This window comes from Malus sylvestris, chromosome 15 (assembly GCF_916048215.2).
Source record: "Malus sylvestris chromosome 15, drMalSylv7.2, whole genome shotgun sequence".
In the NCBI taxonomy this organism is placed as follows: domain Eukaryota; kingdom Viridiplantae; phylum Streptophyta; class Magnoliopsida; order Rosales; family Rosaceae; genus Malus; species Malus sylvestris.
This window is the reverse complement of record NC_062274.1, coordinates 8,458,149-8,485,537: the sequence shown is the minus strand read 5'-3', so window position 1 is coordinate 8,485,537 and position 27,389 is coordinate 8,458,149. Positions and strand designations below refer to the sequence as shown.

General features: G+C 37.2%; 6 protein-coding genes across 20 annotated transcripts in view; 2 read left to right on the top strand and 4 right to left on the bottom strand.

Annotated features, from left to right (window-relative positions):
• The window catches only part of LOC126603268 (UPF0481 protein At3g47200-like), a 92,411-nt gene extending 90,335 nt beyond the window's left edge, over positions 1-2,076 (top strand). For 3 of the 4 annotated variants that reach the window (XM_050270060.1, XM_050270059.1, XM_050270061.1), the window contains one exon: positions 481-2,076. In XM_050270060.1, the coding sequence (XP_050126017.1) occupies positions 481-1,758 (1,278 nt within the window). In that variant the 3' untranslated portion in view covers positions 1,759-2,076. The remainder of the gene's footprint in view (positions 1-480) is intronic. The other variant, XM_050270064.1, reaches the window with a different exon arrangement.
• A 2,301-nt stretch (positions 2,077-4,377) lies between these two features.
• On the top strand, positions 4,378-9,210 carry LOC126603261 (uncharacterized). Of its 11 annotated transcripts, none has more exons than XR_007616220.1 (6): positions 4,378-4,609; positions 5,020-5,441; positions 5,568-6,308; positions 7,205-8,101; positions 8,384-8,447; positions 8,968-9,210. XR_007616220.1 is itself a non-coding variant. In XM_050270048.1 (4 exons), exons 2-4 carry the CDS (start codon positions 5,043-5,045, stop codon positions 7,319-7,321), a joined length of 1,257 nt encoding a protein of 418 aa, XP_050126005.1. In that variant the 5' UTR covers positions 4,378-4,609; positions 5,020-5,042; the 3' UTR covers positions 7,322-9,210. The 11 variants fall into 11 exon arrangements, 1 of the variants encoding a protein (XP_050126005.1); XR_007616218.1 differs by having other exon boundaries at positions 8,615-9,210; XR_007616219.1 differs by having other exon boundaries at positions 8,346-8,447.
• A 2,074-nt stretch (positions 9,211-11,284) lies between these two features.
• LOC126603263 (receptor-like protein EIX2) lies at positions 11,285-12,201 on the bottom strand. Its single transcript, XM_050270050.1, has 2 exons — positions 11,862-12,201; positions 11,285-11,545 (listed from the first exon to the last, which is right to left on the bottom strand). The coding sequence occupies exons 1-2, from the start codon at positions 12,181-12,183 to the stop codon at positions 11,541-11,543; spliced, it is 327 nt and encodes a 108-aa protein (XP_050126007.1). The 5' UTR covers positions 12,184-12,201; the 3' UTR covers positions 11,285-11,540.
• Positions 12,202-13,680: 1,479 nt separating this feature from the next.
• On the bottom strand, positions 13,681-15,988 carry LOC126603259 (GTP-binding nuclear protein Ran1-like). 2 transcript variants are annotated; one of them, XM_050270046.1, is made up of 9 exons: positions 15,883-15,988; positions 15,726-15,795; positions 15,551-15,607; positions 15,326-15,443; positions 14,672-14,761; positions 14,335-14,514; positions 14,136-14,213; positions 13,850-13,943; positions 13,681-13,733 (listed from the first exon to the last, which is right to left on the bottom strand). In XM_050270046.1, the coding sequence occupies exons 1-8, from the start codon at positions 15,883-15,885 to the stop codon at positions 13,871-13,873; spliced, it is 669 nt and encodes a 222-aa protein (XP_050126003.1). In that variant the 5' UTR covers positions 15,886-15,988; the 3' UTR covers positions 13,681-13,733; positions 13,850-13,870. The 2 variants fall into 2 exon arrangements, with proteins under 2 accessions (XP_050126003.1, XP_050126002.1); XM_050270045.1 differs by having other exon boundaries at positions 13,681-13,943.
• A 3,358-nt stretch (positions 15,989-19,346) lies between these two features.
• Positions 19,347-22,076, bottom strand: LOC126603260 (GTP-binding nuclear protein Ran-3-like). Its single transcript, XM_050270047.1, has 8 exons — positions 21,913-22,076; positions 21,713-21,782; positions 21,079-21,135; positions 20,849-20,966; positions 20,317-20,406; positions 20,031-20,210; positions 19,866-19,943; positions 19,347-19,659 (listed from the first exon to the last, which is right to left on the bottom strand). The coding sequence occupies exons 1-8, from the start codon at positions 21,913-21,915 to the stop codon at positions 19,590-19,592; spliced, it is 666 nt and encodes a 221-aa protein (XP_050126004.1). The 5' UTR covers positions 21,916-22,076; the 3' UTR covers positions 19,347-19,589.
• Positions 22,077-22,884: 808 nt separating this feature from the next.
• Positions 22,885-27,389, bottom strand: LOC126603258 (uncharacterized). The gene is made up of 3 exons (XM_050270044.1): positions 27,223-27,389; positions 24,898-25,395; positions 22,885-23,759 (listed from the first exon to the last, which is right to left on the bottom strand). The coding sequence occupies exons 1-3, from the start codon at positions 27,293-27,295 to the stop codon at positions 23,233-23,235; spliced, it is 1,098 nt and encodes a 365-aa protein (XP_050126001.1). The 5' UTR covers positions 27,296-27,389; the 3' UTR covers positions 22,885-23,232.

Here is a 27,389-nt window from a genome sequence, read left to right as displayed (position 1 = left end):
TATAGTACTAAGTAAGGAGGAATACTATTAGGCCGTAGTACTAAATGGCTACAAAGCTTATTTGTTTAAAACACAAAAAAATCTGTTTTTGAAATTTTTAGATCCAGCTTCTCTCTCTCTCTCTCTCTCTCCCCCCTTGCCCCTGTCCCGATCTTCTTCACCTCTCTCTCCCTCTCTTTCTCTCTCCCTCTCTTTCTCTCCCCTCACTTAAACCTCCAGCCTTCTCCTCCCAAGGGCCGGGATAAATCGACAAGAAGAAGCAGTGAGAGAGAAGATTCGCAAATTCGATTTCTCTCTCTCTTAGAGGTCCTTACAAAAGTTTGTTTGAAGTTGTTGAGAATGAGTCTCGCGGTAATGGGAAAAGAGACTTTGCATGAGCTTATAAGAAGTTGGGCTATTATTCGTATTGTCAATTAGTTTTATAGTGAAACCTCTCTATAAGTGGAATGTGAACCTAATGAAATATTTGAATCAATGCAGAAAATGAGAGGAATCGATGAAGCTCCACATGACATAGAAAACCCCAAGGATCCATTACTCGAGGAGTTGCATAACTTGTTTCGCCTGTCCCCTTTGCGTTGTATCTATAGAGTTCCTGAGCGACTACGGCGGGGAAATGAGAATGCATATACACCTCAAGTAGTCTCTATAGGCCCACTTCACCATGGAAAGCCACAGCTAAAAGCCATGGAAGAGCACAAAAAAAGGTACCTGCGACATTTTCTAAGCCGAACCAGGGAAAGGGTAAGCTTCTCTGATTATATAAAAAAGATAAAGGGCCAAGAGAGAAGGTTGCGGCATTTTTATGCAGAACCCATTGAGTTTGGCAGCGATGAATTTGTAAGAATTGTTTTAGTGGATGCCGCCTTCGTCATTGAGTTCTTATTGCGCTACTGTTCCAAAAATTGTGAAGATGATTACATATTTAACAAGCCTGAGATGTTGTGGGATGTGCGTCCAGACTTGCGGTTGCTTGAAAATCAGCTGCCATTCTTCATTGTTCAGGATCTTTTCAACACACTTCTTCCTTCTTCACATCAGCTGCCTTCGTTACTTGAAATTTCCTACAATTTTTTCAAAAGCGAAATCGATAGCAAGGGAAAAGAAGAGAAATTTAAACAAATATGTTCTTTTGGAGATGTACAACATTTTGTTGATCTGCTAAGAATTCTATATCTACCGTTGAAATCAAAAACTACAGAGAAAGAAAATACCACACCCACACACAACGTGACAGAGCTATGCCAGGCTGGAGTCGAGTTTGCGGGAGGAACAGGCAGCGATTTATTTGACATAAAATTCTCGAGAGCGAATGGGATCCTCGAAATTCCAAAGTTAACAGTAAACGATACGACAGATCTGACACTCAGAAATCTCCTTGCTTTTGAACAATGCCATCACAGTGAGGAGAATTACCTAACTAATTATGTTTTCCTTATGATGTGCCTTGTGAAAACCCCAGAGGATGTGGAATTGCTTGTTGAGAAGGGAATTGTTGAAAATTGGCTAGGTGATACCCAGAAGATCTCTACTTTGCTTCATGACCTTGGCAATGGGATGATGGTTAGCAACCACTATTATGCCCCTCTTTGTGAAGAACTTCACAACTACTGCAACAAACGCAGGCACAAATGGATGGCAAATTTGAGACAAAAATATTTTACCACGCCTTGGTCCACTATTTCTGTTGTTGCAGCTGTAATTCTCCTCATACTCACTGTCATACAAACTGTGTGCTCTATTTTATCTGTTGCTTAAGCATCAACCACCGCAAGTCTCTCCTTCTCCGGAGGATCCGCAATTCTCTCCTTCGCCATATATCCTCTAGAAGTCTAGCCTACGGAGTTTGCATTAGCATCAGGTTTCGTAGAATAGAGTGTAATATATGTTCCAACAAAATAAAGGTTTGAAGAGTGATTTTATATTTGGTAGGGAAAGAGTGGCAGCTTGTAATGACTTTAATGCAAGTGTGTGTTGTAAATAAAGGGAAGTGATTTCTGCAGACGTTTTTGTCCTCTGCACTTCTATATTTTCTGCCTTAGATTCAATAAATCATGCTTAAATCACCTTCTTAAATTAATGCGCACCTAGCTTCTTATGTCGTACCAATTTGATGTTCTTGGGCCTATGCTTATGTCTTTGCATGTGCTTTTTTTGCCACAAGAAGTGAAGATTTCAATTAAAATGTTGCTTTAAGTATCACTCCCGAGGATATGGAATTGCTTGTTCAAAAATGTAATTGTTCAAACTCAATGCTTGACAGGGGGACGAGGTTGACAAACCTTATTAATCCGAGGAAGTAATTGTTCCAAAGAAATATCTTTACTGATCTTAGTAAACACATCAATGCATAACGAAGTGGTGGAAGGAAATGTTGAAACAAAACCTCTTTCAATCTCCATGCTCTCTACTTTTTATTGTTGTGGTTGCTGCAGTCCTCGTGATCACTTCCATTCAAACAGTGTGTCTATTCTTCGGAACAATTTTATAACTTTAGGGAGGTTATTACTTAACAAAGTTGTTTTAGCGCTACAATTTAGAGTCTAGACAGTGAATTAACATTGTTGAGTTTTTTCTCTCAAATGTCAACTTAGTTTAGCCTTTCACAAAGCCAAAACTAACACAATATCTGATAAAACGAAGAATAATCTTGAAAGAGAGCTAAACGTCTTGTGCTTCCACTTTTTGCTTCCCTGTAGACAAGATGCCAATGCAATCCTTGAGAAGCCTTTTTGTGTGTTTGTTCTTTATTCTCCTTCCCTTCCTAGGTATCTCATCTGCAGCTACTCCATGCACAATCACCCCAGTTCGATATATTAGAGACGTCGAAACTCTGGTTTCAGATGGTGGAAGCTTTCAAATGGGATTCTACTGATGCAGTTGTGTTGGTAGCCAACAGAGAAACATCACTTGATGATTCTTCAGGACTTTTGAAGCTCACTGAGTAAGGAGTTCTCGTCCTCCTTACCAATAGCTCAAACAGCATTTTGTGATCATCAAATTCATCAAGAATCGCGGGGAATCCAGTATCGCAACTCTTGGATTCTGGAGATTTTGTGGTGCAAATTGGGAACGAAACTAACCCGGATAACTTATTGTGGCAGAGTTTTGATTATCCTTGTGCCACATTCCTACCGGAAATGAAGATTGGTTGGGACTTGGATACTGGTTTAGCTAGGTATGTATGTATCGTCTTGGAAAAGCACATAAGATCCTGCTCTAGGAGAGTTTTCGATACATATGGATCATCGTGGCTTACCACAAATTGTTTAATGAAAGGAGCTAAGATGCAGGCTAGAGGAGGCTAGAAGAGGATCATCGTGCCAAATAATCTCTATGGGTCCGTAATGAAGAAATGCGAAAGAAGGATGACGGAAGAGATGTGGAAGAAATGTCATGAAATATATAAGATAAATATAGGGAGATGAGAAAGTTTAGCGTTTAATGAAACTAATTATGCAGAAAATGTGTTGGCTCGGATGGGTAACAATGTTGTCTTTGTTACATCTTGGACTTCTAATTTTCCTTTTTAATTATCTCAACGGCTTTAGTTTGACTCTTTCTCTGTCTTAGTTGTCATTTTTAAGTTAATTTTGTCAAGGAAAAAAAGTGTAACTTTTCGGACTATATTGGTAATGTCAAATGATTTTGATTATTGTGAGACTCACTTGCACCAACGATAAAAAAATAATGTAAGCGCGCGTGAGCTACTATCGCGTCTAGAGTTAAAAAAAACTTTTAAAGACTCTTTAATGTTTGGTTTATTACACCAACACTTTTTATTATCACACCACCACCCTTGAATTGATATAAAAAAGCATGCCTAACTTCTATTTTTATGAATAATTAACTTTATTTTCCAAAAAAAAAAAAGAATAACATTTTATTTCAAATATTATTAGTGTATTGGATACGAACTATTTTTTGTTTTTCCGGTTACAAGAACACTTGAATTTTTTATAAAAATTTCAATTTGTTTCTAATAATGTTTTAATAGAACCGCTTGTGAGCGTAAATATTTTCTATAAAAACAATCTCAAACAAGTCCAAAGGAACTTCATCTCGCAAAACTTGTTCACCAAGTCCTGCTTTTAGATTGTCATTTTCATTAAAAGAAATTTGTTGGACACTTTTTTTTTGTTTGGGAAAAGATGCTTAAAAATGTTGGACACTTGAGAAGCAAGTTAACACTCAAATACTTCTAAATCAACATTAATTAAAAAATAGTAAAAATCCACCAACTTCGTGAAAAATAAATTTAAAAAAATTAGAAAAATCAAAGTGATATAATCTCCTAAAAATTAGGTGAAAATTACCCAGTTATGCGCATTGCGCACTCTCCCTTCTGGCCGAGGGCAAAAACTTCAAGCGGACGCCAAAAAGGAAAAAATAATAAAAAATCAAAATATAAATTCGTAAACAACTTTATTTTCTTCATATTCTCACACAAACAGAAAATTGCAAACCCTAACTTTCTAAATTTCCTCCCAATTCCAAGTGCGCAATTCTCAACCCTACAGACTGGAAATCTCCAATTGAAGCCGAAACACAGAGGATCTAGGGCAGTATTTTTCGTGAATTGATCGAATTTCGCAAAATTTCAAGCAAGGTGAGTCGAATCTGTTTCAATTTTGATTTCTAGGGTTTGGAATTTACGCTCTCAATGCTTTGTTCGTTTACTTTTTATGTGAAATTGAGTACGTTTGGATTGTTTTGCGAAAGATTTGATGTTATTTGCTTGCCTAAGAACTCCGATTCTGATTTTCTATTAAAATTTGGGGCTTTTCATTAACTTGGTTCAGTTTGATATGTTGGGGCTTTTGATTGATTGTATTTACTCTAGTCCAAATTATTCGGTTTTGTAAACTGTTTCACTACAATCTGGAAAAGTTGTCCCCTTTCTAAGTTTTACAAATGTTTATCTGCTGATTCATCGTCGTTTTTTCGTGTAGTTATTGATTTTACGGAACTCTTAGGCTTCGCTTCTGATTCGAAGATTTGATTTCTTGGTTGTTACAGGTTTTGACGTAATAGTAGGCATCATGAGATTCAAGCAGGGAAGCAAAGTGGAGGTACTTAGCCAAAAGGAGGTGCCTGGGGGAGCATGGCGCTGTGCTGTGATTGTCTCTGGTAATGGGCACACATATAGTGTTAGCTATGATTGGTCTGGCAAGGACAGTCAGGCAATTGTGCAGAGAGTCTCAAGGAAGGATATTAGGCCTTGCCCTCCGCCTGTTCAAAGAATGGAGATTTGGGCAGTTGGTGATGTTGCGGAGGTGTTTGATGTTGGTTTCTGGAAAATGGCCACGGTGCTAAAGGTCTTGGATGAAAATTATTACTTGGCTAGGGTACTTGGATCTTTTGAGGAGTTTAGAGTCCACAAATATAGGATCAGGGCGCGTCAATTATGGAATGATGACAAATGGGTTGGGATCGGAAAGGTAAACATCTTTCTGGCTCATCTTTGTTTTATGTATTTGTATCATTTCTATGCTTGTTGAATATATTGATAACAGTTTCAGGCCTTTCTTTTTATTTTGTTTGCTTACTAATATTCCTTTTGACAGGGTCCGGACAATCGGATGAGCTTGCAAGTCCGACAAATGAATGCAAAAATAAAGCTACCTGCCAGGAATAATCGTTTACCTTCTCTGTACAACATCAGCTGTCAGGATTCCCATAGTGTTTCATCTGGATCTTTGAAGAGAGCTTCTCCATATAGCTCTTCTGTTGAGGGATATTCTCAAAAGATGAGGGCAATTGAGAAGGGGTGTGAGCATCAACGCGTTTTTTCTGGGTCCCCATCTTACTTGCTCAAAAAGGTAGATGCTGTTGCTTACCCGCGAGAAAATCTGGGTGAAAAAGACATGCATACATCCTTTATTAATCGCACAACTGGATGTGTTGAAAAGGAGAGGGAAAAGTTAAATGGTGTTATTTCTTGTTTTGTTGAAAGAAGCTCAGAACTTAATGATACTGATAGTGATGCATGTTCTGTTGGTAGTTGTAGTGTTATTAGTAGCAGTTCAAATAAGTTGTTCGGTCATAATGTAGCAGGTACTAGTCAAGATGCAGATACCCTTTCTAGTGATGCAGAGTCCTTTTGTTGCTGTAAAGATGCACAAGAAAATCTTTCCCTTCCTCTAAAAGAGGATGTAGCAGCAGGAATCCATAGATTAGAGTTGAACGCTTATCGCAGTACTCTGGTGGCAATGCATGCTTCTGGGTCCTTAAGCTGGGAACAAGAAGCGTTATTGACAAATCTCCGTATTTCACTTCACATTTCAAATGATGAACATTTGATGGAAGTAAGGAACTTACTTTCTGCAGGAACAAAACTTCAATATTAGATAACTTTTGATCTTACGATGTTCAGTAGCTTTAGTGCCTTTCATACTTTGTAAGAATCAGAGAAATAATTGCTACAATTTATCCTGCTTATCTTGATTGTTCAATCTGTACTGATTTAAACTTGGGAAATTTGTACTTTGGAAGTTATGTACTTGATTTTGTAGAAGTGAATATTCCAGGTTTACCGTGGTCCTGTCTTTTCATCTGTTTTTAATAATCTCGTTACCTGTTTTTTCTCCATTGTAAGAAACAAGGATATATTGCTACATTTTGTTGTGATTATTTTAGTTTCCAATGTCCAGTTATATAAGTATGTAAAATTTGTAATTAGGAAGCTATGTACTTTGTCTTATAAGGAAGTGAATACTTGTACCCTTTTTTGTCCCTTTTGGAAGGTTTGTGCTTTGTAGCTCTTATGTGCAGTATTTTGTGAGTATTAAACCAGAGAGGATTTGTACCTATCCATGATCTAGTCTCTTGGGACCCATTTACGTTTGTTTCGTTCTATGATGATGACAAGGATGAACACTTGTCTCCATATGGTTTTGGTTTATATTAAGGACTTCTCTGTCTGAACTCTAGATTTTTTACAAGGTAAAATGAAAAACCAAGTTTCTGTTCCGGGAACAAGGATCACCATATTTCTGTTCTATCATTAATGATTAGTTGAGTGAGATGCTATCATTAAGTATGTGGAAGATTGGTTCATTCTGCATTACACATGGAATATGAAGTGTGTTGTGATGCCATATTATCTTTTTACTTGTCGAATTGTGCTTGGTTTCCTTGTTACCATGTGAATGCATACAGAGTTCCATTTCATGATTCTTATTTCGAATCCCTGCATTTTCAGGGCCAAGGTTGGAGCCTTGCTTGGCTTACCTTGCTTCCAAAGGCCAAGATGATCCTGGGATTTATCATCTTAGCGTGTACAGTGGGACTATCTATTTCCAATTTTCTTGGTGTATGACTATGTCACTAGCAAGTGGTACAATGGTTTCCTCTGTTTTTTAGAGGTGGTTTGTTTCGGCTCTGCTGGGAACTGGAACACATCTTGTACAAAGCAGAACATGAACTTTGAAAGGTTCCCAGTTTGCTTGATGCAGTTTACCTTTATCTTTTGCTCTATATGATATATCTCTATATTTTCTATCAATTTTTCATTTTTACAGTAGAAATATAGGACGTATTATATTGCTTGACTTAAAAAGCTATGTTAGTTTAGCACCATCTCCATGCAGTTTTTGAATTTGCCCAGTAAATTTTCTGTTTTTTTCTTTCTGTTTTATCTTTTGAACTCTGGAACGTTTTACATGTTCCATATCCATCTGTTTATTCAATACTCCTTATCCGTCAGTACCTTGTGCATTAGTACGACAACCTAAATGGCTTTGAATTTACTGTTTAAAACCCCTGTTTGGCATGCATTTATTTCCGTATTAGTTTATGTACTTTGATGATAGTAATCTGAAGGCGTTGATGTTTCTGTTTTGATTATGACATGAAATTATCATGTGAAATATTTGTGATGCTATTAATTGAAGTTTTTGATGGTATGCTATTTTTATTTTGAAACAATAATTTCTGATGCTATTAATCGAAGCTTTTGATGTTTTGAAATTGTCATATATTTGAAAGTTAAAACAATATAAGTGGACGGTTGGCTACAAGAGGTAATTCCCACAAGTAGAGAGAAGTGGAAGGAAAGAACTAAACTACTTTCTGCCAAGAGCTTTCTCGGAACGAGGAGGTATGCTCAGTTACTTATTGAGACAAGTGATATCTAACACTTAATTGTAGGCACATGTGAACTGTTGTGAACTATTGATTGAATTAGGATTTGTGTAAGTGATTAAAGCAATGTGTGGTGATCTCATTTGTAAAAGAAGCATTGAATCGAACTTGATTGCACTATGTACTGTTAGTCTGTTTCTATACTTGGATGTGGTCATGGGATTTGTTGGAAATTTTCAAGGAATTTCACATGTTATTAGATGATGATAAGACACTGATTGCTGGTTTTGGAGCTCAGATAAAAGAATCAATTCAGATCGACAAGCATTTGTCCCAACTACGTATTATCATTCGTTGACAAGGTAATGCGCACATTTCTTTGTATATAATTCTCAATCCTCCGTTAACTAGATCATGCAGTATAAGGTTAAATTTTGAGGGCTCGGCTTGTTGTACAAATAGACCTGCTTTGTATCCCATTGAAATTTTGGCAGTTTGCATGATGTTTATGATTCGAGTAATGAAATAGGTTCGATGTGGGCGCGAAAAACCTCTTTAGATGGCAGTCTCATGAACGTATACTGCGGGATAGTGTGATATACGTGGTACGCCATCCCAGCTGCCATTTTAGTTTGTAACATTATATTTTGCATTTCTTTTTCTTGATGTATGTGGGGTGCCGTATCACTGGTAAATTTTGCTACTAGGGAGTATGAAAACCTGAAGATACATTTTACATTCTTTTGTCTCCCAAAAAGTTCACTATTAACTACTGCAAATTCTTTTTACATGCGTTTTTAAGCGGACTAGATGTTACAGTCGAGCGTTCGAAATTCGGATTTGTCACATTGATCTTGAGGACAGTTGAGCTTTCTTTTGCAGTTCTAATAATGTACGAGGTTCCTTCAGAAAATTGCTCAAGCATTGCTGTTAAAGAGTTGATGACTAGAAAATGCTGTCATGGATTTTCAGTTCTGATCGAACAATTTTCCTTTTTCTTTAGATAATGAGCATTTTGTAATCAGACTACTGTTATGCAGTTGTTTATATGAAATATGATCATTGTAATTGTGTATTTATTTGAAATGAGCAAGGAGATTACTCGACTCGAATACACAAACACAAGTATTGGTACAGTTTATATCTAATAATTAACAAAATTCAACAATAATAGCATAAAACTTTCGCAAACATGGACGTAGTCAAGTTAGTTATAGCATTGCACTTTTCCTCTGCAGGCGTCCTTATAACTTTCTCTTGAATGATGGCATAAAGCTTGTTCACAATGTTATTTTGGAATCGACAAAACCTAGTGCTCCATGGGATGTTCAACAATAACGAGCCAAGAATACCCCAAAAACCAAATGCAAACCCTAGTCCCAAACTCATATCGAACCAACCGTCTTCAAGTAAATGAACAATTGCTCCCTCTTTCTTATCGCCTGGTGAACCTAAACTTCCAACATGGTTTGTGCTGCATTCCTCCAGTGGAGGTCCACAAAGTTTATTTCCAAGGAAACTGGATGGATCAAAACTCTGAAGCTTACCAAAATCTGTCCTAACAGATTGTTATCGGACAAGTTCAAGTAACTTGGAAACGTTAACTTTGACATGCTTGGAGAAATCTGACCAGTAAGATGGTTGATCAAAAAATCAAGAGATTCTAACCATTTCATATCACCAATCCTTGAAGGGATTTTTCCAACCAAACGATTGTTTGATAAGTTGAGTGATTGCAAGCAGATGAGGCTGGTCAGCTTTTCAAGGATATTCCAGTATAACATTGTCTGAAAGGTCCAGGCTTGTCACCAAAGCAAGCTTATTGGTATACTTCATTTTTCTACCTTTCCTCACCAAGATTGCATTCTGTATGTAGTCATCCTCGAAAAAACCATAACCGCCAAGTGAATCAGTGTAGAACAAAATGGGACCTCCCGAGTTTGAAAAATTTGTCATGGCCGTGAAATTGTTGAAACATGTTGGTATTGCTCCAGAGAGGTTGTTGTCCACGAGGTTCAGGATCTAGAGCTTTCAGAGACTACACAGTTCATGAGGAATGTTGCCACGAAGCATGTTCGAACGGAGGCTGGACTCCCAAACGTGAAAGGCTTTTACCAATCCATGTTGGTAAGCTTCCAACAAACTGATTATTGTGAAGGTCAAGAAGGAACAAGGACACACATTTTCATAGGGAAGTAGATACTTCTCCACATAAGCGATTATTATGCAAGTGCAACGATCGGAGGAGTCATTAGTGCCCAATGGATGCTGGAATGTTCCCACTCAAATTGTTGTTTTCTAAGTTGAGAAGTTCCAAGTTTTACAAATTGTCCAAACGGCCAGGAATTTTTCCTGTGAGAGAATTGTCGTGAAGACGAAGAATTTGAAGTTGTTTTGACCCATCAGTCTTGTCACACAAGAAATGAAACAAAGTTCCAAAAAACGATGAATTGGAAAGATCTAGTGAAGACACATTGGAAGAAAACAGAGGTAATGAACCATTGAACTAGTTAGAACCTAGGTTAATTACTGATGTACAGCTGGAATCTATATTTGCAACAAAAATATTTGGAACCTTGTTGTACAATTGATTGTATGAGAGATCCACAAATAGTAATCCAACAGAAGAAAAGTTCAAAACCAAGTTGGAATGGTTCCTAAAATTGCTGTATTCGACATGTTAAGAGCAAGGAGTTGCGTTTGAGTTTGAAGCCATGCAGGCAACTCTGATGGCTCCAGATGCCAAGAATTTAGAAACAAGGTGGATAGTTGGAAGGGAGGAAGCCAATCCGGACTAGTTTTTAGAGTCAGCAAATTTTGGCTAACGTAAAAGTCTCTCAATCTTGTCAGATTAGTGAAATGAACTTCAGAGACAACACCCTCTAATTGATTGTTATAAATGTTCAAATGTTCTAAGCATGACAGATTTCCCAAGGACACTGGAATCGAACCTAATATTAAATTACACGAAAAGTCAAGCAAGCGTAAATTTTTGAAGTTACCAAGCTGGTATGACAGATGACCTGAAAGATTATTATCTGATAGAGCCAATAACACCATGCGACCTGGATTGCACCTAGACAAGCTTTCAAATATTTCTGAAACGCCTCCGCTGAAATTGTTTTTTGACAAATCTAGAACCATCAGCTTACAGAGGTTTCCCAATGAGTTTGGGACTTTCCCATCAAGTTGATTGTCAGATATATATGTCAAGATTGACAAGGGCTTTCAAGTTTCCAATGGAACTCGAAATTTCGCCATGAAAGTTATTTTTGGAATGAACTAGTGTTTCGAGATATCTAAAAGTTTACAACCAGTTAGGAATGGTAGAACTGATAGAGTTCTAATCGAGATTAAGAACTCTAAGACTAGTCATGTTTGAAATTCCACCTGGTAGCAGATGCAAAAAACATTCAGACATATGTAGTTCTACCAGCAGAGAGGAGAGTGTGCTTTTACCCTGCAACCAATGTGATACTTTGCTAAGATCTATAGCAGCAATGTTCAGGTGTTGCAAAAGAGAGAGGCTAGAAATCCATTGAAGGTTCTCAACTACAAAATCATTATCAAACAGACCAAGAGCACGAAGACTCGAGAGGTTTCCTAGTTGAGGAGGAATTGTACCTCCAAATCCCCGCTTCCAAAAGGTTGAGATATCTTAAACTTTTCAAAGAACCTAAGAAGCTAGGAATTAATTTCTATGCCGTCAAAATCATTGTTGTGTAGGTCCAAGTAGCTAAGATGCTTTAAATTGAGTAGGGAAAGATTTAACTTACCACCCAAAATCTTGTACCTAGACAAACTCTCACTCGAAAATTCCTCATCTGAATAATAACTTCCGAGGTGGAGCTCTCGGACATGGCCGGTTTTTTTATCACAGACAACTCCAGTCCAGTTACAACAGTCTCTTTCGCCACCAACCCGCAATAAAAGCGGGTTTGAAGGATCCTTGAGGTCTTGCTTGAACACCAGAAGTGCTTCTCTCTCATATTCTTTGCAAGGCGCACTGATGAGAATTCCATTGCATAAGCAAATGCTAATTGTTATAGCAATGCTTAGAAATCTGAGAAGTGAAAAAACCTTCACGGGGTTATCCATAAGGTTGTATTGACTATGTATTTAGTGCTTGAGGTGAGTGAAGAGCGATCCATGAGATCCAGTTATATAAACATATTATTGAGGAGAGTGGTCCAAATTGGCCTGCTCAATAAATTATTTGAAAGATTATGCTATTCCTGCTTTATAAATTATTTGAAAGATCACGCTCAAGAGTAGAGCCAGGAAATTTCATAAGGGTAGGCCATAGTTTTTTATTTAATTTTTAATTTTTGTTAAAATTATTTTTATATCTCCATAGAAGGTCTATTACACCATTATCACCACTAACAATATCGTCACCATAACTATCTATAGCCACCATTATACGTTGAACTCATTAGGTATCTATTAACAACCCAATGAATTTTATTTGTCAGATTTAGGTGGAGTAGACTAATTCTTTTCAAAGATGGGGCGGGCTAAACTAGAACTAAATTTCTACAATTCTAAGTTTTTTCACTAAGCTAGAACACAATCTAGCATAACAGTAGCTCCGCTTTAATTGTGATAGTTCAGTCGTTGATGCATGTAGTACTCATCGCATAATTGAATTTGCATGTAGTACTCATCGCATAATTGAACTTGTAGTTGCAAGACTTATTCCTTGTAGGTCAAGCAACAGGCAAGTCGTGATTGCTATAGCCTCTCTATTTTCTACGTCCATCCCCTCATCGACATCGACATCATGGTAGACAGTCATCATGGACTTGTTTTCAGGTCAGTCAAGAGAAAAAAGACAATTGAAAAAATACCGCAAAACTAGGTTTTAATTAGGGCAGAAATGTTAGTTTGGTTAATGTCTTCTCAAAATCTCTCTAGCCTCCGAAATCAGGCTAAGTAGTTTCGGGGTAATATTATCCTTAATGGTTGTGCGAGCACGAAACGGATAAGACTGCAACGAGCTTAACAGAATAAATGAAACTTGATTCAGATCCTGTGCACAAATTAATTTCTAATCAAGTCATTGTACATCAACTGGGTAATTGGCTGAATATTGGTTCTTTTGACAAAAATCATCTTACCTTCTTGCAGTTGCAGACGTGGGTGTTGGTTAGAGTGAATGTGATTCCTCGGTGCACGCAACTGCGAATTTCATCCCAATATTTTAGATTACTTCAAAGAAGAATTTGCTTGTATTAAAAACATCAGCTCATCTTCTTTCATTACCATAAGATAAAAGGGCAACATAGAGCCAATGTGGCTGTTGCTGGCATAACTATTGCTAAAAAGTCAAAAAGTGTGACAAAAACGTCTTACAGCCACACATTTAGCAATATATATTAATTTCTAAGTGTTCCTCTTTTTTTTAGCAACTTCTCTTATTTTCTGTTTAATCAATGTTATAATTCTGAAATTTTTAACAACATCACAAAGTCAATTCCATAAAGCTTTGCTTGTATTTGCTGGTAACTCATGAAGATTTCTGTAAAGAAAATGTACCGATAAGAAGTTCATTTTTGGTCTATTCTATTGAATGAGAAGTTAAACTACTATGTATAAAGGGAGAAAAAAGAACTTTGACATTTTTTTAATCCTCAACATTTCTACAATAATCCCTGCGAAATCAGCATAAAATGTCCAACTTAACTTGCAAAAAGTTATATAGTTTAGGTCACATTGATAACATATTCAAAAGTACACCACACTGCCTTTTCCTCTACTACAAAATGGAGAATCATATAGTAGATCACGAATCAATCAGATCATCATCGTCATCAGGAAGTGGTTGTGCAGCTGCATCTTTCAATTCTTGTTCATGCCTGTTAACACCACCACACCAGTTTGTGTTAGCAAGAATTTCTCATCAAAACTAGAACATCAATGATGTGCTATCGCACCAAACCGTCCTAACAATTGCTTTTGAAAAATCCCATGTTTGTTAATCATATTAGGGTTGATCATGAAACCTTTTGTTAAAATTTTTTGAATCGAAGTGGGGGTCTATCACTTACTTTGCTTGTACAGCCATGTCAATATGAACCTCCGGAGGAGCAAGAGCAGGAGATTCAACAAAGTGAAGATCATTGTTTCTGCAGGGACCAACGGAACGTATTTCAGCACATGAGAAAGTTAAACAACGCAGGGAGAGGAAACGATCCAAACCATAAAGGAATATGGCAAATTCATTGAAATAAATGATGTATAAATTACCCTGCAAGCTTCCTGGCCAGGTATAAGAAAGGTTTCTCAAAGTTGTAATTGCTCTTGGCAGAAATCTCATAGTACTGGAGATTCTTCTTCCTGTGAAAGGTAACCTGCTTTGCTTTCACCTGCCTATTTTTCACATCTACCTTGTTTCCGCACAGAACAATAGGTATGTTCTCACAAACCCTGGACGACAATAGAGAAGGTGGTTAGAACTTAGAAGATCTTCAAGTTAAGAAAACTGGAAAGGAGGAACACCTGAAGGAAACAGAAAAAAGGGTAGAAGGGAGACAACACTGGAAAATCAGAATATTAAGAAAACAGTAAATAAATCACAACATACCTGCAGAGATCGCGGTGCCATGTCGGGACATTTTTGTATGTCAAACGAGCAGTAACATCAAACATGATGATGGCACACTGTCCATGAATACTGAAAATCAAGAAAAATAGCAGCTCATGTAAGTATTAAGTGCAGTAACAATAGACATCAACCTATTCAAACAGTGGAGAAAAGAAGATTCAAAGATAAGGGCAGATCCACACACTAGACAATGAAAGACAAACAATGGCTACAAAACCATTAACTGTACTGTACTTTGGTGTACAAGGAATAAAGATGTATATAATTCCTAGATGATTTGATTTGGCTTTGTATCAAGATTCCTAGGAACTAGCTAATTAACCGACATGATGTTCCAAACAAACCAGGTTGCAAAAAGAGAATGTGTCGAAATAAAGAAAAGGAAAATAATACCATCAATTTGGAGAATATATGCTAAAAATTCCCCACGTTATGAAAAATAACAAAGTAACAGAAGCAAGGGAAACATGATGAATTCGATGGTTAGGCATAACATATATCAAAAGCACTAACAAAACGCACAACATTGCAAATTAGATGAATACAATATCGCATGACTACAATGAAATATAGATTACAGTTAATCATGAACAGGATGCAATTAAAATAGAGGTTTGTGGTAAGACGACATACTAATAACCATCTCGGAGTCCACCAAACTTCTCCTGACCAGCTGTGTCCCAGGAGTAGAACCTGATCTTCCCAAAATTTGTGAAGAAGTCCAACGGATGAACCTCAACACCGATCGTTGCTGCAATTCGCCAAGCCACACAGTAAAATTCCAAATTTCACACACAAAAAAACCCAAAAGTCACTGGCAATCACGCAGAGATAATAAAAGGAATTTAATTTCCTTACGTTCATATTTCTTTTCAAACTCTCCGGTCAGATGGCGTTTCACGAAAGTGGTCTTCCCTGCACCCAACCAAATACAGCAAAAGTTAGGATTTGACAAAATCTTATATCAGAATGAACAAAAAAAGGAAAAAGACGATATTGAAGCTTAACAAAGAGAAAAGCGAAAAACGTGTACCTGTTCCACCATCGCCGACGATGACAAGCTTGAAGCTAGGGTAATCTACAGTTGGCTGATTCGGAAGAGCCTGTAATCAAATACAACAATGATCGTTTTCGATCAGAACAAAACCCTAGCGAGCGAACTGCCTAGAGAGAAGAGAGAGATTGCTTACCATAGCAAGAGAGCTGCAGAATGTGACTTGATTTAGGGGTTTGGAGGAGAGGGAAGGGTTTGAATTCCGCGGAGAACAGTAGTACTGAAGAAGGTGAAGGACTTGCGGGTTTTATATCGGACGGACGCGGAACAAGCACGCCAGAGGTTCGGCTTTGATTCAAAGCTATTTTTCCACCGTTGGATTCCAGTCCCGCTTAAATTCTCCGCTTGAATTTTATTCGTACACGTGGCACCTACTTCCCCAATGGGCCAATATGCTTAACAAATCAATTCGTTTAATTTTTTTTTTTCCTCTTAGTAAATCGATATTTTACACTAAAATGAGAGGGAATTCGACTAAGCCACATAATGCGCAGCGTAATTTAGTGTCGAATTCGACATCTACGAGATTCGAACTTAAAATTTTCCTTTTTTATTTTGATACGTTGAAAGGTTACAAATTAATTCAACATCTATTATCAAACTTAACACAAATTTTAGGGTAAAAGACTGTTTACTACCCTCATGTTTCGTAGTTTTCAACATTTAGTACATCAAGTTTTTTTCGTCCTAGAGTCATACCTAAAGTATTAATTTTGGGACAGTCTCATACATCTGTTAGTCAAACTGTTAATTCTCCCGTTAACTATGATGTGGCACCCATGTGGACAATGATTGGGCGCCACGTGTCATTCACATGGAAATTAAAAATAAATTATTTATAAAATAAATAAATAAATATAATAAAAATTTATACAAAAAATTAAAATTAAAAAAAAAAAAAAAAAAAAAACCTTCATCTTCCCCAAATGCCCATCTTCCCATCACCCACACTGAAAATCCCAAAAATATGGAGTTCATGGTCTGGGTTCGCGTTCACAGTCGTTGGGCGAGGGGGGGGGGGGGGGAGGAACTGTGTTTGGGCTGCTGTTTTCTTCCTCCTCCTTCTTCTTCTTCTGGGTTGCAGATTCGGTTTTTTTTTTTCTTCTTCTTCGTCCTCCTTCTGGGTTGCAAATTTTTTTTTCCTTCTTCTCCTTCTTCCTTCTTCTTCTTCCTCCTTCTGGGTTGCAGATTTTTTTTTTTCCTTCTTCTTCTTCTTCTTCTTCCTCCTTCTTCCTCTTCTTCTTCTAGGTTACAGATTCGATTTTTTTCTTTCTCATCTTCTTCTTCTTCCTCCTTCTTCTTCCTCCTCTTCTTCTGGGTTGCAGATTCGATTTTTTTTCCTTCTTCTTCTTCTTCTGGGTTGCAGATTCGGTTTTTTTTTTCCTCCTCCTTCTTCTTCTTTTGGGTTGGGGGTGCGGGGGGAGGGGGGAGAAGGGATGTTTTTTTTTAATTTTTTTTTATAACTTTTATTTAATTAATTATTTTAATATTTTTAATGACACGTGGTGCCCAATCATTGTCTACATGGGAGTTACGTCATCACTTAACAGGAGAATTAACAGTTTGACTAACGGATGTATAAGATTGTTCCAAAATTAACACTTTAGGTATGACTCTGGGACGAAAAAAACTTGATGTACTAAATGTTGAAAACCACGAAACATAAGGGTAGTAAACAGTATTTTACCCAAAAAATTCATCACCATCATCTATATCAACCAAACATGAAAAACTTCAAAAACAAAAAAAAATGGCAAATGTGTCTCCTAGAAATCAACACCAATTTTTATCCTAAAACCTGAAACCTAAACAAGCGGTGACCACATCAAACAGCCTACAAAATGCAGAAACAAGCACACTAATACTCAAGTCTCAAAACAGCTCGTTGTCGTCGGCAGGAAGTGGTTGTGTTTGTGTAGCTGCATCTATCAATTCTTGTTCATGCCTGAAAAAACACCACCACAACGGTGTCTTAGCAAGACTTTGCCAATCAAGAACTCAGAGTATAAGCACAAAGCAAAGAACAATTTGGTGTACTATCGAAAGCAGACGGTGAAATTTTTTATTTTTTATTTTTACAGTTAATGGGGTCTATCACTTACTTTGCCTGTACAGCCATGTCAATTTGAACCTCTGGAGGGGCAAGAGCAGGTGATTCACCAAAATGCAGCTCGGTGTTTCTGCAGAGACAAACGGAAGTGACGGAATATTAGCTTTCAGCCCACGAGAAGGTAAATAAAACCGAGAGAAAAACGATCCAAACCTAAAGGAAAAAGTTGAAAATTCATTGAAATAAATGATGCAGAAATTATCCTGCAAGCTTCCTGGCCAGAAACTACTAAACCAGAAACACAGAATATTAATAAAGGGGATAAATAAATCTCAAGTAACAAACCTGCAGATATCACGGCGCCATGTGGGAACATTTTTGTGCGTATGGCACACTGTCCTTGATACTGAAAGTCCAGAAAAGGAACATTGCGTAAGTGTCAAATACAACGGCAAAGGAGATGCAATATACAATGTCAGCAATTTGAAACACGTACATTACGGATGGAAGAATCCTCTGGTTTACAGAAGTTGAACAAAACAAATAATTCCGAGATAATTATGATTTGGTTTTTATGTTCAAGATTCTAATTAACCATAGAACATGATGCTTCTATATATTGAAACACGTACATTACGGATGGAAGAATAATCATGCCAGCAATTTGAGGAATATATGCAACAACAACAAAAATACCAAGTTCTAAAACAACAAAATAAGAGAATCTCGAAACAGAAAAATGTTCAAAGCTTCGTAGTCGCTCCAATGGCGCTTTACTAATTCTCATAGATGTTGCTTTGCATGTGCAATTCATTATTCATAGGTGTGGTGTCTTCTAAAAAGGCCACGATAGAATAGTGGTAGAACCCTAACCCTAGTTTTGCCTGCACATGTGAAAGTAGGCAACATTGCCTACTTTTGGGGAGTAGGAAAAGTTTGCCTATTCAATTGACTATTCAATTGACTACTCCATTGAAGCTTGATTTTACCTATGTGGCTCATGAAAAGGAGTTTGGTTACTCATTTGCCTATTCCATTGAATATGCTCTTACTAGAATTAAGTCTTGTTTCGAGGTGCTATGCTTTTTACTAGAAACAGGTTTTAAGAAGCACAAACCCCAATCAAAACCTCGTCAAAGCCTGTCGAAGGACTTTTTACTTTGTCAAAGGCCCCGTAAGTTGAAACTTTCTTTTGTAACTTAATACTACAGTTTAATGATATTTCTGTTTTTTTTCTTCATAAGTGTGAAGTCTTAAAGCATCTTCAATGGTATAGACAACCAAAGCAGGCAAGATTGTACTGTAAAGACTGACGTGAAATATTGCTTACTCATTTGCCTCATGGAAAAAGTGTCATATGCATACCAAGTAGGCAAATTATACTTGATTATAACGGTATTAGTTCAATTTGGATTTGACAAGATCCCTCATAGAAACCGAACTGTACCAAACCATACCATTATTTAACATTTGGTTGGGGCTCTTGGGCCTAAACCAAACGGTTACGAATCCTACAGCATCTTCCACAGAAGTTTCCTGAAAAGATTCGCTACATAGCAATAGAACGGCATTGCATAATATAGATTGAACAAATTGTCGGAAGATGGCTGATACGAAGCCAATTCAACATCAAAAGAACTTGGCATTCTCCAATTCACATCCTCAATTGACCAGGAAAATCAACACTTACAAACAACAATACCAGCAGTTTGAGAAAAAAAAAAACAAAACAAATGGTCCGAGGACCACGAACAATAATAAGGGAACTCTCAACCAGACGACAACTTCCACATCTACTCGAATGCTTCATCATCATCATCCGGAAGGGGCTGACTAGCAGCTGCAGCAAGTTCAGCCTCGTGCCTGTATTATCAATTACAAAATCAAACGTAAGCTCCTGTTTGCAACAACTCATCAAAAAGTACCAACACCAATGCGTTGAGTCCAATCATAAACCGTTAGCTTTTTTTCCAAATCTCTATATTCCTAGTCACTACATTAGACGTGTGTGCGCAAGTGTGGGTTGTGTGTGTGTGTGAGAGAGAATTTGGTTACGAAATAAGACTTACTGTTGCTGTGCAGCAAGATCAATGTGCACTTCTGGAGGAGCCAAGGCAGGGGATTCAACAAAATGCAAGTTAGGATCCCTACAAGAAGCCGCACTTTCAGTAACTTAAACCGCACTTCCAAAAGTCACAAGAAAAATACATTTATCTACAACTCAAAGATTTTACCCTGCAAGCTTTCTGGCAAGGTACAAGAAAGGCTTCTCGAAGTTATAATTGCTCTTAGCTGATATCTCATAGTACTGCAGATTCTTCTTCCTGTGGAAAGTAACTTGCTTTGCCTTGACCTGCCTGTTCTTCACATCAACCTTGTTTCCACAAAGAACAATGGGTATGTTTTCACAGACCCTGGAATTCAAAACACGATAACCCCAAAAAATAGTTAATATCAAACCCAAAACCTCATTGGGTGAAATCCATGCGATAACAAATAATGAAAATTTTGCATGCAAACCTGCAAAGATCCCTGTGCCATGTAGGGACATTCTTGTATGTCAACCGAGCAGTAACATCAAACATGATTATAGCGCATTGCCCATGGATGCTGTACAACAATGTAATTCAAAACCCCAGTAAGAAAATGTCACATTTTGGGGGATAACAATCAAACATGCATGGTGACTAATAACTACAAAATGTTCATGCATCCACCAGGAACAAAAACTACAGATAATGACATGAATGCATAGAGTATAAAGCATCATAATCAATAAAACAAAGGTTTCGTCATCACGATTTGCATACCACATCTCAATGAAGCATGTAATCATTCGACTAAAAAAACAACATTGAATTAGCAATATACAAGAATAAGCACCAACTTTAGACTTGGCAAATCCAACAAACCAAATCTCGAGTAACAATTAATGCTGATAAGAATTTAGAAAGCAGAATACTTGTACTCAAAACACAGCCAAAAAACAAAAGCAAACAAGCTTGATAACAAACTTCAGCCAGAAATTTAAAAAAATCTAAAAAATACTCACTAGTATCCATCTCTGAGACCTCCAAACTTCTCCTGCCCGGCTGTATCCCAGCAGTAGAATCGAATTTTTCCACAGTTGGTGAAAAAGTCCAATGGATGAACCTCCACACCAATAGTTGCTGTCCATTTAACAAGAATGTGAATGAGTTACATAGATCACAGAATGGCAAGGGAACAGTCAAAAAAGAAAAGACCAACTCAAAAGGGAAAAGTGGTACGCAAGATACTTACGTTCATATTTCTTCTCAAATTCACCAGTAAGATGTCTCTTCACAAAGGTTGTCTTTCCTGCATCGCCAGAAAAGTTTCAATTAGGGAAAAACCACAATTACAAACAAACTACTCAATCCATATTGTCATAGTTACAAACTTAATCCACAGTTTGAAAAAGAAAATGTCCACAATCACAAATAACAAAAACCTTATTACATCGAGACAGTATCAAACCACCAAACATAATATTTAAGCCGCATTTGCATTTGAATCATTATATCAAAGTTCAAGAACCGAAACCCCAGTAAACAATTTCTAGAGAAGCAAGAGTTTTAGATGTACTCTTAGTTCATTTACACTGCTATTATCGATTTGCAATAATGTGATCAATATCAAGAGGAATCACCCTACAACTATATAATCACTAAAAAATCCAAACTTCACATTTACCATTTCGCTACAACTACTCAAAAAATTAAAATCTTTAACCAAATTTAAAAATCAAACTCCATATTTTCCAAGCGACAAAGTTCGCATCTGGCTCATCTGAGCTCAGAAACCAATCCATTTTGTCCAAAAAAAAATTCAGAAAACGAAAGTTTTCTGAGAAACCAAACAGATCATGAATCGGAAGAGAAAATGAAAGGCATACCTGTTCCACCATCGCCGACGATGACGAGCTTGAAGCTCGGGTAATCCACGGTCTGCTGATTCGGCAAAGCCTGCAAAATTTCACCCAAAAATTTCAAACAAATTAGTAAAAAATCGGTTTTCTCAGCAGCCAAACAGAAAACACAAAGATCAAAAGAATCGGACAGAAATCTTCCCGAGAAAAAAAAAGCGAGGACTTACCATTTGAGTCTAACGCTGTGAGTGGCGCGGAGAGCAGGGCGAGTGGGAGAGAGAGAGAGAGGGAACGAGTTGAGATTTGTTTAGGGTTTACGTAGTCACAGTCTTTTCAGAGACCGTAGCACTTCATTATGTTAGCTTCAATGTGACGCAGGGATGTGGGCCGTCCGATTGTGACAGCAGGGATGATCTTGATTGACACGTAGCAGAGTCGGTTTGACGTTTTGGACTGTGCCTGGTTTCGTCGGACCCGGTTTGAAAGATTTAGTCGGGCTCTTGGGCTTGGGCTTTGGGCTGGCGTAAGCCGTTTTTATCATTAAAAATGCTTTCGAACTCTCATTTATTTGTTCACTTTTTTTTCTGGTTTCTGGCATAGATTCATGAGTTGATGCATTTGACATGTGGATTTGATCTAGTGATATTTTTCTTATGATGTTGTTAGAGGGCATTGAAAGTTTTCTCACGTTGAAAAGAAAGCTTTGCGTAAGTAGTTTGTATAATTTGGGTTTCTCTTTTATTGTCAGTTGATTTTAAGTTGGATGTTCACATTCTGACGAATGTCAAATTTTCCTTATATGGTCTAATTGCGTCACTTACATTAATTTTCAACTGTTTGAGATCTTATGCATCACGATATAACGCAAAGAATTAAGATTATAGGAAGTTAAGCTTTTGGCATGTTTACTCAAGGAAGTCATGAATAAGAATGAGAAGGAACAGGTATCAAACCAACTCCTCCCCAATTATGGTGCCTTTTGGACTCACCAAAGCCTAGCAAATCACCTTGACGAAGCACAAAACAGTTGAGAAACATGCTCTCTAAAATGGTTTCTTTATTATAAATAATATTATCATCTAAACTACACGACAAGAAGGGTTTATTCGAAACGCAATGACGTTGAATGGATCGAAGATGAATAAGCTATTTACGAGGACAATCTATCACTTGCAATTTTCTGCAATGATTTTAAGTCCTTTTTGTTTTGGAAATAACTAATATCATGTATTCCCATTTATTTTGCTCATGAAAGTACATAACCATTGATAAAAATCAAACTATTATTATACACTATTATTATACACTATTATTCCCCATTAGTATACATACATATATGTTTAAACTCACACTAATCCCGCCTCTTCTCTTCTTTAAAAAGCACTCATAAAATGAACCAAAAGTTCATCATCATCTTCATAACATAACCCAAATTAAGCGACCTCATTGTATATCATAAATATACGGTCTCATTTCCTCACGTTCATAAACTGAATTCAAACCCTAGCTCCAAGCCAATTTGCATTTACCAAATTTGCCCTCACTGTCTAGGGTTTCCGAAGGCTCAACAGCTTCACGTCATCAACCACAGGTCCACACAGAGAAGAGAAGTCATCACTCCTCATGGTGTAATATGTGCTTAGAAACATGACACGTGTCCGGGTCGAAGCCGCCACGAATTTGAGCACCGCCCGCTTGAACCCGCCTTTGCCTTTGGACTCGTAAGGCACTTTCACCGTGTTCTTGTCTGCAAATGCCTCCACAATCATGGAGCCTTCGCATGAGTTGCTTGCATCTCCTACGGAGAATGAGAGCACATAGGTCTTGCCGGGGATGGTTCGAACGACTTGGGCGATCGCGCTTTCTTTTCCGGCCACAAGTTCGACCGCTCTTTTGCCTTCTGGGACTGAGAAGTGGTCTGAGTCTATGTACTTCACTGCTTTGAGGGACTCCACCATCCAGCCTGGTAACGGGGAGTGATCATCTTCTATGTTTGGTGGGATCAAGACTCCCCAAGATGTGTTGGGGAACACGTATGGTCCTTCTTCAAATCCAGCGTTTTTTAACAAGTTCTCTGCATTAGGGTATATAATTAGGCAATTATCGACGTAAATCTAGATCATTGATCAAGTTGATTTTACATGTAATGTACCTATAACATAAATTTACAATATGGTAACATTCTAACAACAAAACGTTACCCTAAGTTTTCAGTAAGTCCGACAATAGAGTGTTACCCTAAAGTTTCAATTTGGTACACTTCAATTATGCATGCATCAATGTACGAAGGGGAGAGACATGATATACCCTACAATTTTAATACAGAATGGGAAAGAAGGTCATGGCAAGCTGTGATGTCCAAGATAATGTGGCCTAAAAATTAGGCACTGCACGAGCCTATATTGATGAGATTTGCTTTCAACACCAACAATTGATGCATGTATGTGTACACTTTATTGTGAGACTCGTACAAATAAACAATCCATGTGAACTCACCATTCATGTTTTTATGAAGTTTAAATTACCGGCCTCAATTTATACAACGGAAACTATGATAGTGTTGCCTAATTAGCACAACTTTCACCCGAAATGAATGAGATATACGGTCAAGTGAGACCAAACTATAGAATTTCATACTTTTGTGAAAGTTGTCCTACAAATGACATGATCGATAGAGTGCTTGTACACAAGTTTTTCTCAACTTATAGCCTCAGAGTCATGATTAGAGCCAACTAATAAAGGAGCATTGTCTATGGGGGATGACTGAGAAATTAAACGGAAATATGAGATCTATGGAATTATCGAGAATAGCAAAGATTTACCTAAATTGATATATTTGTTCTCCCCTCAAGGAACCACTATAGTTTCTGTGGTATTAAAACTTTTACTATTGATGTCACGCATGTCAAAAACCTAGGCAGAGGGACCCAAAAAGGACATTTGTCATCTAATAATTGCACCCACAGCCCTGAATTATTTAGCTTTTCTGATGGAGGTGAAACAATTGCTCCATACAGCTATACAAAATGTGTGGTCCTTCCTAATAGGAGGACCCCATTTTTACCTTAAGACAGACATCAGAATATCTCATTGCATGTAACTAGGTCACCTATATTAAGCAATTATAGTATCAAATTCAAAATATGCTCGTGTTATATTATCATACTGTCAATTCAAATATAACATGTTAGGTATCTGATAAGAGAACTTACTGTTGGTTGCTCGAGGAGGGTACAAAGTTCGGATGGCGACCGAATCGATCAGAGGCCCGCAAGCCGGATCCTCCTCGACTCCGGGGTTATGCAAAACAAGCTCAACTGTTTCATAATCCGCCTGAAACGCCCAAGCATATGAATCCCACCCGTTGCTGCTATACACTGTTTGGATAGGCAGCACTCCAGAGTCCGGTGCCACAGAAACGTTCAAACGTTCCTCTTGAGCACAAGTCCTCGCTGCACTAAAAGTGATTGAGTAGTACAACCCCTTAGTCACTTTAATGCTCTGCTTAATCGAGGCCTCATTTCCGAGCCTAACTGCGTAGGCTCCCTCGGGGACAACCAGCAACATGTCCCCTTGCTTTTGGCCTGACTTAATGTATTCCACAAACCCAGAAATCTCCCACTTTGGTATGGCATATCGGCCGATCACTTCTGAACCCTTTATGTCTGAGGGCTTAGGGGGTAGCTCAAAATTGCCATTTTCTAAGTAACCTGCATTAGTGTATGACATTGTTTTAGGAAAGGAATAATTTTTTATCGCAATAATCATTAATAACAGCTCGACAGATATGCAGAATTAATTCAATAAAAATACAAAATAAAAAAGGCATATACACATGTTAAACTGCAATTAGCGTGTAAAAGTAAGTAGGCATGGCCTACTTCTCAACGAACAAACATAAAACGTAGTACAAGAATGTGGTCCATGTGACATATAAGTAATGAGTAATGTGTGTACATGAAACTATGCGATAAAACTATAATCAAACGAACGTAGAAAATCTTGTTAGGCACAAAATTATGACAATTGAACTCGAAAAAGTCGACCACAAGAAGAAATACTCTTAACCAATTCAGTTACAAACATTTTTAATTCAGATGTTTGCTTTATCTTATGAGATGATAATTAACTAAACAATAATTGTAATTCTAGACCAAGTTATGCATGGTTGAAAATGAATTGGCCTTTTTACTGTAAATGGTAATAAATTTGATGTTATACAAATGTAGTGGATTGGATTTTGGTGCGCTTGTAAAGAGATTTTTAAATATGTTTTTCTTCATTAAATTTACTTATATAATGACTAGTAGTTATCATTCAGATTTTCAAAATAAATTTAGGCACCCATGTGAGGTCTCTGACACTCTGCGAAGCTAGTAAATAGATTGGTACCGCCACAGAATAATATTAATCACAACCGTCCAAACATTTACTCTAAAAGATCTGAAGGGATAAGGAAATGGAAATCCAAAAAGATAAAAGGAAAACTAATGAAAAAGGCTTGAAAATTTTAAGTTTTAATGATAAGGACAAAATAAAGGGTAAAGTGAATAGTACCAGGATTGACTTTTTAGTGTAAAAATGTGGTTTTTCGTTAAAGTGAACAGTACCGGGTGCTTTTCGTTAAAGTTCCCAAAGATAAAACCAGGAGACTTAATTTAAACAATAAATTTTAAAAATTAAAAGATATTGGTATATTTTGATAAACGTACTTAGTACATATTTTAATTTGTAAATTTAATCTTCAAATTTAATCTCTCTAACATTATCCATTAAAAAAAACCTTTGGATAACGCAAAAGATGCAGTTACAACTCAGAAAATAAGAAGAGATTGGTGAGACCTAAATGACAAATTTACCCCTCAAGGAATTCAAAATTTTCGAAAACTAGAAAAAACTTAGGTGAACAGAAACCTCAATTCCGGTCACCCTTCTTCCTCTATGACCATGAGTAGACGAAGAAGACCCTCCACCAATGTATCCAAGAGATGAACCTATGCTTAAGTATGAGGCTATTTTGGTCTTTTTCACACAAACTTCATACATAACCTTGACAAATTAAGCTAGTAAAAGGTGATATACTAATAAAATTTGTGTAGTAGTCCCTGAATTTAGGCCAATTGAAGCTTTGATCGCTGGAAGTAATAATCTGTGAGTACTTGTCTCTAAATGCATCACAATGTGAAGTAACGATCATTTTAAATAACCTATTAGAATTTTCGTCGCTTATTTGTTCTTAAAACTCATTTATTTTGAAGATAATTTTTATAAAAAAATAAGCATTTGCTTAATTTTGTAACAAGTTCGGAGATCAATACTTACGAAACTTTAATTTCGACCAAATTTCAAGAAATATTACTCCAATTTCATCAACTATACTAGCAAGATATACGGCAACATGAAGTATGAAGCATAACGGCCAAAGACCTAAGGAGCAAGATGAAGAACTGAAAAGGACCAAATAAAAATGCTTGAATAAATAATAAAATGAAAATATTATTTGTGTTAATTAATTAGTGTGATATAAAAAGCTTTACCATCGATGAGGGAGAAGGCTGAGTGGCAAGTGGCAAACAACAGCACCGACAACAAAACGGCTGCCCCTCTCATAATTTTGATCAATCAACTTCAAACTCTTTCTGCAAATTTTTGAGGTGTAAGCTGGTGAGCAATGCTGAGTGGAAGGAAAAGAGGGAGAGAGGAA

Excerpts from the sequence above, each read along its gene's own strand:
- LOC126603261 (XM_050270048.1), top strand. The coding sequence starts at position 5,043 with ATGAGATTCAAGCAGGGAAGCAAAGTGGAGGTACTTAGCCAAAAGGAG. Across the intron at positions 5,442-5,567 it reads AATGGGTTGGGATCGGAAAG|GGTCCGGACAATCGGATGAG; the intron begins GTAAACATCTTT and ends TCCTTTTGACAG. Across the intron at positions 6,309-7,204 it reads ATGATGAACATTTGATGGAA|GGCCAAGGTTGGAGCCTTGC; the intron begins GTAAGGAACTTA and ends CTGCATTTTCAG.
- LOC126603263 (XM_050270050.1), bottom strand. The coding sequence starts at position 12,183 with ATGGATAACCCCGTGAAGGTTTTTTCACTTCTCAGATTTCTAAGCATT.
- LOC126603259 (XM_050270045.1), bottom strand. Across the intron at positions 15,608-15,725 it reads CGTCGGCGATGGTGGAACAG|GGAAGACCACTTTCGTGAAA; the intron begins GTACACGTTTTT and ends GGTTGGGTGCAG. Across the intron at positions 14,214-14,334 it reads CTGGCCAGGAAGCTTGCAGG|AAACAATGATCTTCACTTTG; the intron begins GTAATTTATACA and ends TGGTCCCTGCAG.
- LOC126603260 (XM_050270047.1), bottom strand. Across the intron at positions 20,407-20,848 it reads GGTCTCAGAGATGGATACTA|CATCCATGGGCAATGCGCTA; the intron begins GTGAGTATTTTT and ends ATTGTTGTACAG. Across the intron at positions 19,660-19,865 it reads GATCTTGCTGCACAGCAACA|GCACGAGGCTGAACTTGCTG; the intron begins GTAAGTCTTATT and ends TTGATAATACAG.
- LOC126603258 (XM_050270044.1), bottom strand. The coding sequence starts at position 27,295 with ATGAGAGGGGCAGCCGTTTTGTTGTCGGTGCTGTTGTTTGCCACTTGC. Across the intron at positions 25,396-27,222 it reads AGCCTTCTCCCTCATCGATG|GTTACTTAGAAAATGGCAAT; the intron begins GTAAAGCTTTTT and ends ACACTAATGCAG. Across the intron at positions 23,760-24,897 it reads CCCTCCTCGAGCAACCAACA|AGAACTTGTTAAAAAACGCT; the intron begins GTAAGTTCTCTT and ends ACCCTAATGCAG.